Source organism: Chaetomium tenue (genome assembly GCF_020726465.1).
Source record: "Chaetomium tenue strain MPI-SDFR-AT-0079 chromosome Unknown F5144scaffold_1, whole genome shotgun sequence".
NCBI lineage: Eukaryota > Fungi > Ascomycota > Sordariomycetes > Sordariales > Chaetomiaceae > Chaetomium > Chaetomium tenue.
In genome coordinates this window covers 5,528,155-5,540,154 of record NW_027117329.1, presented here as the reverse complement: position 1 = coordinate 5,540,154, position 12,000 = coordinate 5,528,155, and the positions used below count along the sequence as shown (strand labels likewise).

Here is a 12,000-nt window from a genome sequence, read left to right as displayed (position 1 = left end):
CCTTCGTTCTGGGACATCTTGTCCAATCGGTTCGTTCGGCCGGCTGGTCCGCAGATCAGTGGATCTTCAGCTGTCTTGCTGATTCGTTCGGTTGACTGTCAGGCGGTGTGTTCGGTCGGTCGGTCGTATGACAGCGACCCCAATCGGTTCTTCAGTTGTGTGACGAACCTGCTTCAGGATCCTATCCTGTTAGGGTTCAGCTTCGTTGAAGGTAATCTCTCGAGGATGCTTAGGTTCGGTGCAGCCAAGGGGTGCACAACAATAGACTTGTCTCAACAGTAGGCTTGTGAGCTTGTAGCGAACTGTAGTTGTGATTGCTAACTGGAGAACTCCCAGAGCTCTCCAGAACGAGTGACTATATACTATCTAGGTTCCTATGGATATGCCTTCACAACAGTATATCCGTGGTGGATGTACTTGCTATGGCCCATATCCTCTCTATCCCTGGATATGGCCTTCTTGGCACCGATCCAGATCGCCGTGCATCCTAACCCTGATGATTGGTCCGGGCGCCTTCTGGGCGCTTCCCCTGGTCCGCATGTATGCGGCCCAATCCGTGACAGTAATACACCGAAACTATACAGAGTTATATACATCAGACATTACCACATCTCCCTGACACGTGCGCGCATTGTGCCCGGGCTTTCCACACTTGCCACAACGCCGTGGAGCCGTCTCTGTTCGGGTCCGCTGACCACCATTTTCCCGGGTTTCACGCTCTACCTGTTCCTGCACCTCTCTCTGGGCTAATAGATCATGCGCATCTCCTACAGTAAGTGATCCTCCAAGACGCACACGTGTTTTTTTGGCCCTTCGCCGCTTGCTCAGTGCCTCATTTGCCTTCTGTAAGGTACGTATCTCACCCGTCATTAGGGCAACCGAGTGCGCCAACGCCTGCGTCCCCTTCGCAAGCTGGTCGACAGCAGCGAGAATTTGCGTCGGCGAGCTTCCCTGGTGACGGGCAATCCGACTTTTGATGTACTCGGATTGCGAGACAGCCTCTGTTGGGTTCCGTGGCGTCTGGGAGGACCAAGGATCGGCAGCGGCGGAGGGGGGACCAGTTGGTGTTGGCATCCGTAACTTGACATCCAGCTTGGATATCACTGAATCGGGGTCAAAAGGTACTAGACCTGCACCTCTGAAACTTCCTTTGTTGTTGCTCTCGGTCATGGCGGCAAAGTGGGCGGCTTTAAAGGCGAGGAAGAACTCGACCTTGGTGATGTGGTTGATATGCGCTCTGACGAAGTGCTCGATTTGCCGACCGTACGCCGTTTTCAGGACACTAAAACACCCAACATCGAGTGGCTGGGTTATATGGGATGAGTGAGCCGGCAGGCTGATGGTGACAATGTTGTTCTGCTTGCAAAAGCTTCGAATTTGGCCGACAGGTGACTCTCATGCCCATCAAGCACAATCAACCGATACACACCCTTCGTACGAGACTTTGTGTGCTTATCAAAGTGTTTGATCCATTCTAGGCCGGTCTCGTTGTCGGTCCACCCATTGGAAGTTGGTTTGATAGCCCAGTCGAGCGGAAGGTTGCTCTCTGTGTACCAGTTTGCGAGGTGGTACATGCCTTGCACGATCAGAAACGGCGGGAGGCACCACCCTTCGCCATTGATGCACTCAATCGCCGTTGCCCATTCCCTATTGCCAGGCTGAACTTGTCACGGAATGACCCAGGGAGCGGCCCGGGGCGGTCGCAGCCGAACGCGCAGGACGCTAACAGCCAATCGCTTAAGAACCAATGGAAATGGTTATCACGGGCTGTCAGTGATAATGGAGGATTATCACTGACTGTCGGTGACACTGAGTGACTATCACCAGTTGTCGATGACAAGGAGGGATTATCACCAGCGGGATAGTGATACTAGATAGTATATAGTCACTCGTTCTGGAGAGCTCTGGGAGTTCTCCAGTTAGCAATCACAACTACAGTTCGCTACAAGCTCGCAAGCCTACTGTTGAGACAAGTCTATTGTTGTGCACCCTTTGGCTGCACCGAACCTAAGCATCCTCGAGAGACTACCTTCAACGAAGCTGAACCCTAACAGGATAGGATCCTGAAGTAGGTTCGTCACACCGTACCAGACCGTATCGGGCTGGCGAACGAGGACCCATCATGTAGTACAGTGCCGATTATGTCAAAGACACGGTATTACTCATACGGCCAAGCTGATCGTGGTGATGTATTTGCCACCATCTGCCTATAAACTATGGTGCACCGCCCACCCCAGCTACCTTTGCTTTCTCGGCACACTCGCTTTCAACCTCTCAGTCAAGGGATAATTTTTCCTTGACTGCCTATTTCCTTGTCCTTTCGAAGTCGCTGTATTTCAAAAAGCGCAAACTACCATGACGACGAGAGCGTTCACTGTGATCGAGCCCACAGAAGGGCCGTCACAGAGACGTTCTCAACGAGGACGGGGAATGCGGAAGGGCCAGTCCAGAAGACCAAGAGGACTGGCTTCTTCCGGCGAGGCGAGCGAACCGGGGCCAGTGCAGCCCGCTTCCGCCATCGTCGCCACTCCCGCCGTCGCTGTCGCCGTCGCCCCCGCCCCTGCCCCCGAAGCTGGTAACCAGCCGGGACGGGGGCGACGGGGGCAAGGCGGGAGCCGTGGTGGGAGCCGACGGGGTGGCAGTCGGCGCGGCACTGGTCAACGCTCGGTGGTGGTATCGCACCGAGGTGGCCGAAGACCCCCCTCCCCTCATCGCCAGGGAGGGAACAACGGGCCCAGGCCCAACCTCAGTGCCACCGCCGCCGAGTTTGTTCCGGGCCAGCCCATCCAATCTTCAGGGTTCGTCAATACCCAGCCATCCCCCCGCAACCTTATACTGACAGATATTATAGTGCTGAGCCCTCCGAGTCAGGTCCGAGGACAATACCCGTGAGTGAAGAATTCACGGCAAAGTCCACGGCCCCGGACCTGACGACTCGCATCCATGAGGATATTGATCGTTGCCAGTACGAGTGCGTCATCTGCACTGGCGAAGTGCTGAGGACCTCCGAAATGTGGTCCTGCTCGATATGCTGGACAACGATCCACCTCTTCTGTGCGCAGCAATGGTATACAAGCCAGCTGCAGCTCCGCGAGGACTTCCCTGGGAACTACCGTGGCGCCGACGATGACTGGCGGTGCCCGGGTTGCAACTCGGGGCTTGTCGGCAAACCCGAGGTCTACCATTGCTGGTGTGGCAAGGAGACCGACCCCAAGCCCATCGCCGGGCTCCCCCCACACACCTGCGGGCAGACTTGCTCGAAGCCGAGGGCAGCCTGTCCGCATCCGTGCTCATTGATGTGCCACGCAGGACCTTGTCCGCCGTGCACAATGATGGGCCCGGCTCAGTCGTGTTTCTGCGGGAAACACACCTCAACCAAGAAATGCAGGGAAACCGACTACGGGAAGGATTGGAGTTGCCAAGAGATCTGTGGTGACCTGTTTGCCTGCGGAGAGCATAGTTGCACGCAAAGCTGCCATTCTGGGCTGTGCGGCTCTTGCGACATCCCCACGCCGTCCGTATGTTATTGCGGAAGGGAACAACGAGAGATACCTTGCAGTCAGCGCGGTGACGTCTTGGAGTCGTTCAACCATGGCCAGGCCAAGCTGCCATCCGGCATAGAACAGAACCCAGACCAGTGGTTCGAGGGATCTTTCCGCTGCACCAATATCTGCGGCCGGCCATTCGACTGTGGGCACCATCTATGTTCAAAGCCGTGCCATTCCCAAGATGAAGCGGCCGCCCACTGCCCGCTATCGCCAGACGTCGTCACCCACTGCTCATGCGGGAAAACTTCACTCGCTTCCATGTCCGTGCAACCAAGACAATCGTGTCAGGATCCGATCCCGCACTGCAACAAGCCTTGCAATAAGGCTCAACCTTGTGGCCATCTGTGCCTAGGCGAATGCCACACCGGCCCTTGCGCGCCTTGCACCCAGATTGCCGATATACCGTGCCGATGCGGTAGGGTAACGACCAAGTCCTTGTGCCATCAAGGCAACATCTCTCATCCTCAATGCTTCCGCATTTGCAAGGCCCAACTCAACTGCGGGCGGCACGAGTGTGGAGAGCACTGCTGCCCTGGCGAGAAGGTGGCAGCCGAGAGGCGGAAGCACAAGCGGACTGCCAACGAGAACTATGAACCTGAGCACATCTGCTTCCAGGTATGTGGCCGCCAGCTCAAGTGCGGTAGGCACACCTGTCGACAGCTCTGCCACAGAGGGCCATGTCCTTCGTGCCCAGAGGCCATATTCGACGACATCAGCTGCGCCTGCGGACGAACCGTTCTTCAGCCGCCACAGCCCTGTGGGACGCGGTCACCGGAGTGCCACTTTGCTTGCACGAGAGCCTCCCCATGCGGCCATCCATCCGGTCCCCACCTGTGCCACACCGACGAGACACCCTGCCCGAAGTGCCCGTATCTTATGTCGAAGCCTTGCGTTTGCGGCAAGAAGAGCTTGAGGAACCAGCCCTGCTGGTTCGACGAAGGAAGATGCGGCCTTCCATGTGGAAAGAAGCTCAAGTGTGGAGCGCACGAATGCAGAAAACCATGCCACAGACCTGGAGAGTGTGAAGATGCTGGTATTTCCGGCTCACACTGCCCTCAGCGGTGTGGCAAGGTACGAAAATCCTGCGAGCATACGTGCGTCGACCAATGCCACGCGCCCGATGCCTGTAAAGAGGACAAACCTTGTCAGTCCAAGACATTCGTTACCTGCCCTTGCCAACACTGCAAGCAGGAGGTCCGATGCCAGGCTACGGCGCTCAACCCGTCGCCTGCCGGAAAATCGACCCTCGCCTGCGACGACGAATGTCGACGGCTCCAGCGAAACCGGAAGCTCGCCCAAGCTCTGGACATCGACCCCAGCACGCACGCGGATGAGCACATCCCGTACTCCGACACTTCTCTCAGACTCTTCCGAGAGAATGTCAGCTGGGCTCAGACGCAGGAGCGCCAACTTCGCGTGTTCGCTGCTGCCCCCGAGGAAAAGCGCATCAGGTTCAAGCCGATGCCACCTCACCAGCGTGCCTTCCTCCACGCCCTCGCCGAGGACTTTGGCCTCGACTCGGAGAGCCAGGACCCCGGACCGCATCGCCACGTCTGCGTCTTCAAGACGCCGCGGTTCGTGTCCGCCCCCGGGAAGACCCTGGGGCAGTGCCTCCAAGTGGCCGACAAGGCGGCCAAACTCCGCACCGGAGTGTCCGCCATCACTCCCAAGTCCTCCTCCTCCCCCCGTCGCCAAGGACCCCCCTTCAACGCGTTCCTGTTGGGGGGTGGCCGCTTTGGCCTCACCAGCGACGAGCTGGACGCGGCCCTCGCCCCAGAGCTGGCCACCGCCCCCCGTAGCGGCGGCCCGGCTCTGGCCTTCTCCACCCGTTTCCTCCCCTCGGAGGAAATCCTCATCGTCGCCGCCCCCGCCGCTGCCGCCGTCGCCGTCGCCACCGACCCGCAGGCGGTCGAGACGGCCCTCTCCGGCCTCAAGCCCGCCGTTGCGCGCACCGTCGCGCGGGAGAGGCTCGCCACCTCTGTTGTGCTCTGCTGCGTCGACGATGCGACGGGAGAGGTTGTCCGCCGGGAGGGTGCTGTGGCTGCTGCGGATGCTGGTGAAGAAGGGTGGAGTGCGGTGGCCGGCCGCGGGTCAGCGCGTGGGGGGGGCAATAGGGGGGCGGCTTCGGCCAGTGGTGGGGGTGGGGGGCTTGCGCGGGGTAGTGCGGGCGAGCAGAAGAGGGCTGGGGGGGTGTTTGTGGCGTTGAGGAGGCTGGAGATGAGGAAGCGGGAGGCGGCGGGTGGTGGTGGTGCTGGTGCTGCTGGGGAGGGGGTGGAGGAGGATTGGCTGGCGGCGCTTGAGAGGGAGGAGGAAGAGGGGGAAGAGAAGGAGGAGGAGGGGGTGGAGGAAGCAAAGGGGGAGGAGTGAGAGGAGGAATAAGCGGGTGTAGATGAGTGTTTAGGCGAGCGGTATGATTTAGTAGCGCGGGAGTTCGGATCTGGCATATACCCTATACCCTCTTAGCATCAATATACCCTCTTGGCGTCAATAAATATAATGTAATGTTTGAAATAAAGTAATGGACGGTTTAACATCCCAATGCGCAACTCCGTTTACCCGTCCCCTTGGATCATCACACCATCTTTGGCTTACAGCCGGCTGGTGTCGGATTACATATCCAGACACACTCACACGACACATTCCCCGGGATATCGCACATATTCCGTGCGTTCGGTCTTGGTCTAATGAGATTAGAAACCTGCTAAATTCCAAGCGCAGGCTGGGGTATCAAGTGTATCTCGAGAAAGCTGGAATGAAGAATGCCAGACCGCCCGCCCCCCTCCCCTTTTCCTCTACCCCCGCAAAGTTCAGGCATCATGCATCCAGTAGTCCCGTAACCAACCCGAGACACTGTCTCGTTTCCTGTCGTGGCACAATAACACGGCCAGCTCACTGCTTCTCGCTGTCCGCCGCCACTATCCTGTTCATAAAGTCCACAATGGCCTCGAAGTAGCCATCCTCGACCACACTCGAGTTGTGATCGCCGCCAGGGAGGGGTTTCCAGATCTTGATGGGGGCTTTCGAGAGGTCATGGAGGCGCTTCATGTGAATCGGGCTGGATCATGCGAGTGTTAGCTTGAAGACAACAGACTAGTCCAAGCAAAGGTGGACGGCTTACGGTATCAGTTCGTCCTGGAGCCCGCTCAAAAAGAGCGTCGGCACCTTGATGCTGGGTATCAAGCTGTCGCTCGGCCAGACCTGGTGGCACAGATAGGCCAGGTATTTGGCGGGCGGCATAATGGAGGGAATTAGTTTGCGCATGCTGAGGAAAGTGTTCTCGAGTATCAAGCCGCTGATGTCCGCGCTGGCCTGGTTCTTGGCGACGAGACGGATGCCGACAGCGCCACCCAGACTCTGGCCATACACGACGATCTTGTGGCCCCGGGTCTCAGCCCGGTCGCGGAGGTAGTCCAGTGCCGTTTGAGCGTCAATGTTCAGGCCAGACTCGTCAGGTTCGCCCGTAGAGATGCCATAGCCGCGGTATTCGAGCATAAAGACATTACAGCCGGAAGCGGCGATCAACATGCGCGCAATGGGCAGGCGATGACCAATGTTGCCCGCGTTGCCGTGGAACATCAACACCGTCACCTTGGAATTCGGCCCACCGCGAGGTCCCCGGATGTAGAAGGCCGACAACTTTTCGCCATCGTTGGTTGGAATGATAAGCTCCTCGTAGTCTTTGAAGTGGAATTGGCTCGGGCGCGGAACGTCGGTGCGGGCGTTGGCGGGGACGTGGGAGGGATAAATTAATGCTCTATAGACGGGATATCGCGTTAGAACGAGGGATATCGAAGGGTGAGACGCGAGGGTCGGGATATCATTCACCTTTGTTTAAAGTAGAGGAGACCAGTCAAGACCGCGGCGATCCCCTAAACGAACAGGTGAAACAGTTAGTTAACAAACACACTTCAACTGCGAGTCGAGGCCGGCAAGGAAAATCTTCCAACTTGCCCCCTGAACCAGTCGGCGCGGTTGGCGGCGCAGCCATTCAGGCACTGGGCGGGATACACAGAGGTGTCGGGGCATACAGTAGAAGCTATCGCAGGCACGCGCATGTAGCCTGCTGCACTGCTCAACAGCGAGCCAGTCTGCTCCAGGAAAGAATTGCTGGCCGACGGGACCGGCATGACGTGTCGTCAGAAGGGTTGGGGAAAAGGGCGGTAGGCGGAATATAGCGGCCGCGGGTGGAGGAGCTGCGGTCAGGGATGAGATTGATTGAGATGGAGAAACGAGAAACGACCAGGTGCAGATGCGAGCAGGGGGATGATGGATTTGGCGGCGCCCCTTCCAGTCCAGCGGTGTCACTTGTTGGGGCGGGAAAGCCTAAAATGCGGAGCTCATGCCCAAAACCTCTAGCTTCTGCGCTTCTCTCGCTGTTTGATGCAAGTTCCTGCGTGCTGCTGCAGGGAGGGTTTGGGGAAAGTGCAGCAGTGTGGAAATTTGAATGCAGGTCGAAATGTCCGCGTTGGAGAGGCGGAGCATGATGTAATCGACATCCAAACGGATCGCCCAATTCATTTTCCATTCGGCCCTAGACCCGGCCGATCAAAGAGGCCTTTCTCCTCTTCCCGCTCTCTGGGGCGCCCCGGCCCCGGTGGAGGTGGCCCGACTCCGGCCACCAGGCCGAGGTAACGGGCCCGCGGCAATGCAATTGATGGGATGAACCGATCACCTGGCCAGACAGAAGATGGCCGCCTTTCCGAGGGAAGCTTAATTCGGCCTTTATTCCTTCGACTATTGACGAATTCAGGGGATTGCCGAGCCTTGTCCCGGACGACTTCATCCTTCGGCTCCCACACTTTGCCGCTTGAGAAAGGCCAATCCGTTTGACGGCGACGCAATTGGCACATCTCCATACTCGCGCGCAACACCGAGCTCTCGCATTGGATCGTGCCGCGTTCATGCACCCCGTCGACGATTCCATCAGGCCCATCACACTGGCGATGCGCTAGCCCAGGCAGGATCGCCGACCACTCGGCTGGAAGCTGTTGCGCAAAGTCTGAAACGCGAGACGGATGGAAGGGGGTTCCAACACCCATCGGCGTGCATTGGGAGAAACCCAAGACCCCGCGAATGGCGATGCGACAAAGCTGTCGCAGGAGTTTGCAAACCCCGTAGCCGCTGCTGAAACGCTCTAGAAGCTTTCGGGAGACCTGATTCGTTATGCGCCTGCATTACCTATCTGCCTGGTTCCTGGGCTAGCACCGGCAAAGAACACGAACTGTGGGTAGCCAAAGGCTGTTTCCACTTCTCCCATCAACAGGAAACCCCGTAGAGAAGGATAGGAATCCAGACGTGATGACGGATTCCCCCGCAAATGACTTGATGGCGCCGTATGACCAGATGCGGCCACGGCCGTCGGCAGGTTACCGGCATTGGCTTCTTTTTATAACTGAGAAGGGGACCGCGCGCTCGCTTGTTCCCCGACCAACGAAGAGCGCGCCTCAGTTGAGTTTCGTGCAAGGGTCGTGAGTTTGTTGTGCCGCCCCTCCCCACTCTTCTGAGCGATCGCGAGCCTGTGAGTGGCTGTTTGGCCGCCTGCCTACACCAAGCCGGCTCTCTGATGCACGAATCGGGGTGATGGGTTGCTCCCGCAGTCATCCCGTTCTGGCGGGCGCGACCAGGGGAATGGAGGGGCTGTGGCTCGTGCAGTGGAGCTTTTGCCTGCATCGGCGCCCAAAATCTCCAACCAAAAAACATCTTCAGCTTCAACTTTCTCCATGGCCACACACCCGGGAAAGATCTGCTAGTCACCAACCCCTCCGTCCACTGGCCAACTGATCGAAGATCCCGCCAGATCAAATTCAGACCTACAGAGCTAGCGGTTTTCTCATGCGCCGTTAGCTTCCCCACGATTTCTCATCGTTGCTGCTAGTCAGCTCCTCCAACTCTTCTTTCTTATTCGTGCCTAAAGGCGCAGCAGCCCACTTCCAGCTTCTCCAAAAGTCTCTCGCTCAGTCGCTCAGCCGCCCACCCACCGACGGGACGACACACAGCCCCCCCATATTCTAGCCCTGTGCCGCCCATACCATACCCGTCCTCCCCGGATCAGAGCTCGCCTCGATCGTCGCCTCATCACGCCGACCTTCAGAAGCCGGGCAACAACCAACTTCTCTGCCGGCCCAAGGACCATTGGCCGAATCGGGTACTCGCATCACTTCTATCCAGTTGGAAAGTCAGGACCAACTTGTGAGGCCAACTCTTGGCAGCCACTGTTGACAACCCGCGTCACTTTTCTGCATACTGCGCGCCAATTGGGACGAACCGGGAGTTTGGACGAACCATCCCACCGCCACCATGGTTTCCTTCTCGTGCGAGGTGGGTGGTTCCTTTATTTTCTTATGCCATCGGAGGGGAGGCTTTCTCCCTCTGGCATGGTCGGCTTTCTGGGCATTTTACCAGAGACAAGCGCATTCTCGGGCGTCCGCGCCTCAATTCCAACACCTTCCTTACCCCCCCTCCACCCCTCCTTTGCCGGGTGGGATGTCCGCACCCCCCCATGACCACCCCCGAGGGCAATCTTAACTGACATCACACACACCTTTGCTGCACACCACGCCCACGGGTCACTTCCAACAGGTCACACCCTGGCCCACCACCCCTCCATCCCGCACACCCCTTCCCGTCTGATCAAGTTGATCTTCCCTTCTTTGAATCTCCTGTCACTCTCCCTGTTTCCTCCCTGTGTTGCCACCATAACCTCCATATCATCTGGCCCCTCCACGGGATCACCTCATCGTATTCAGCAACCTCTAACAACTGCTCTCGCATCTCTTCTGCTTAGGGGTGCGGCGACGTCTTGACCAAAAAGAAGCTCGATCCGCATAGAAACCGCTGTCGCGGGGCGACCTTTACCTGCATCGATTGCATGGTGTACTTCCCTGGTACAGAGTACCGCTCGCATACGGTAGGACCGGTCCGTTGTCGGTGTTGATGTGGCCCCGCTAATAAGCAACGAAGAGTTGCATGACGGAAGCGCAGAAATACCAAGGCGCCCTTTACCGTGAAAAGAAGAGTCAACCTGCCTCGTTTCCCACCCAGAACACGAACAACAATACGAGCAACAACACGAACCAAAACGTCATGGCCCACCCAGCGTATGTTGAAGATGTCGCGGAGGACTATGAGTCCTGGCGTGACTACGAACAGCACAGCAGCGACGATGACGACCAATCCATCGGCGATCCCCTCCCGGAGGCACCGACGCCTCCTTCGGCCCTTGAGGCTGGGTCGCCCGTTGATGTTAATGTTTTCGATTTCCTTGTCGCCAACCCGACACCAACCGCTTCCCACGTGTCCCTCCCAGCCACTGCACCCATCCAGCTGAACGAGGACACGCAACTGGTCCGTTTTGAGCCTGAGGCCAATGGCATGGAGGAGACTTGCGAGGACGCCGGTACCATGGTCCGGTATGACAGCGGCGCGGTACCAACCCCCTTCGAGACCCCCGCGCCAAAGGCAGCGCGGAAGAAGGTGAAGGACACCGACAAGGACGCCAAGAAAGACAAGAAGCGGAAGAGGTTACACATCGAAACGGACCACATAATGACGGATGCGCCGCCGGTACTGCACTCGGGATTGACGGGCGGCATCAACCGGTTGATGTCTAGACCCACCGTCTTCCCGCCGTCGCCGGATTACTCTGGTGGTGACGTCGCCGAGACGCCAGCCAGCCCGCTCAAGAAGACCAAGTCGAGACACCACAAGTCCAGCCGCCCAAGCGAGACCCTTGGCAACAGCTTGATGGCCATGATCGCCGCTAGCTCCAAGCCTAAGCCCTCATCCAAGAAGCGCACCAAGTCAAGGTCCAACTCGACGCCGTCCAAATCAAAGAAGAAGCGCAGCACCAAGGCTCTCGAGGCGCCACAGGAGCAGAAACTTCTCGAGTTCAGACCCGGGTCCAAAGACGGCAAGGACGAAAGCGGCACCATGATCGTGTACAAACCGCGAGCGGAACACTTCCTCAGCTTTGTCAACAAGGGTCCCGAAAGCGAGCGCGGGTGCAGCGTCAACAAGGCTCTGAAGCGGTTCCATCGCGAGAGGGCCGCGTCGGGGGTGCCGGTGGCCAAGCTGATGGAGGAGAAGGAGCTGTGGCGGTCACTACGGATGAAAAAGAATGACAGAGGAGAGATTGTATTATTTTGTATTGATGATTGAGCCTACGGGTCATCAGTAAGTAATGCAGGGAAGCGGCATGTGCATGGCGGGAGGGCATTTGGGACTGGGGTGAGGGGAGGGGAATACATTGGATGGGAGTTAATGACGGCATGTGGCATGTGGCATGTCTTTTTCTTTTGTTCTTTTCCCTTTTCATGATACCTTCTGTCGCGTTTGGGCATGTGGGTATATGTTGGCACGAGTTATCTTTTGGCTTCTTTCTTTCATCCCGAGGTGCAAAGTCGCAGACTCACCTTGGCGTTTGTACTCTCGCAATCTCGTTTGCTTCAATGGT

General features: G+C 57.7%; 3 protein-coding genes across 3 annotated transcripts; 2 read left to right on the top strand and 1 right to left on the bottom strand.

The window, feature by feature from the left end:
- Window positions 1-2,165: 2,165 nt before the first annotated feature.
- F5144DRAFT_617760 (uncharacterized protein) lies at window positions 2,166-5,915 on the top strand (the record flags this gene model as incomplete). Its single annotated transcript, XM_066791891.1, has 5 exons — window positions 2,166-2,798; window positions 2,852-4,163; window positions 4,293-5,266; window positions 5,394-5,679; window positions 5,766-5,915. The coding sequence occupies exons 1-5, from the start codon at window positions 2,356-2,358 to the stop codon at window positions 5,913-5,915; spliced, it is 3,165 nt and encodes a 1,054-aa protein (XP_066649385.1). The 5' UTR covers window positions 2,166-2,355.
- Window positions 5,916-6,041: 126 nt separating this feature from the next.
- On the bottom strand, window positions 6,042-8,018 carry F5144DRAFT_73567 (Alpha/Beta hydrolase protein). Its single transcript, XM_066793381.1, has 4 exons — window positions 7,496-8,018; window positions 7,374-7,417; window positions 6,667-7,302; window positions 6,042-6,603 (listed from the first exon to the last, which is right to left on the bottom strand). The coding sequence occupies exons 1-4, from the start codon at window positions 7,673-7,675 to the stop codon at window positions 6,438-6,440; spliced, it is 1,026 nt and encodes a 341-aa protein (XP_066649384.1). The 5' UTR covers window positions 7,676-8,018; the 3' UTR covers window positions 6,042-6,437.
- Window positions 8,019-10,416: 2,398 nt separating this feature from the next.
- Window positions 10,417-11,705, top strand: F5144DRAFT_589397 (uncharacterized protein; the record flags this gene model as incomplete). Its single annotated transcript, XM_066790034.1, has 2 exons — window positions 10,417-10,455; window positions 10,509-11,705. 2 exons carry the CDS (start codon window positions 10,417-10,419, stop codon window positions 11,703-11,705), a joined length of 1,236 nt encoding a protein of 411 aa, XP_066649383.1.
- Between the last annotated feature and the right edge of the window lie 295 nt (window positions 11,706-12,000).

Excerpts from the sequence above, each read along its gene's own strand:
- F5144DRAFT_73567 (XM_066793381.1), bottom strand. The coding sequence starts at position 7,675 with ATGCCGGTCCCGTCGGCCAGCAATTCTTTCCTGGAGCAGACTGGCTCG. Across the intron at positions 7,418-7,495 it reads CCGACTGGTTCAGGGGGCAA|GGGATCGCCGCGGTCTTGAC; the intron begins GTTGGAAGATTT and ends CTGTTCGTTTAG. Across the intron at positions 7,303-7,373 it reads CTCCTCTACTTTAAACAAAG|AGCATTAATTTATCCCTCCC; the intron begins GTGAATGATATC and ends TCCCGTCTATAG.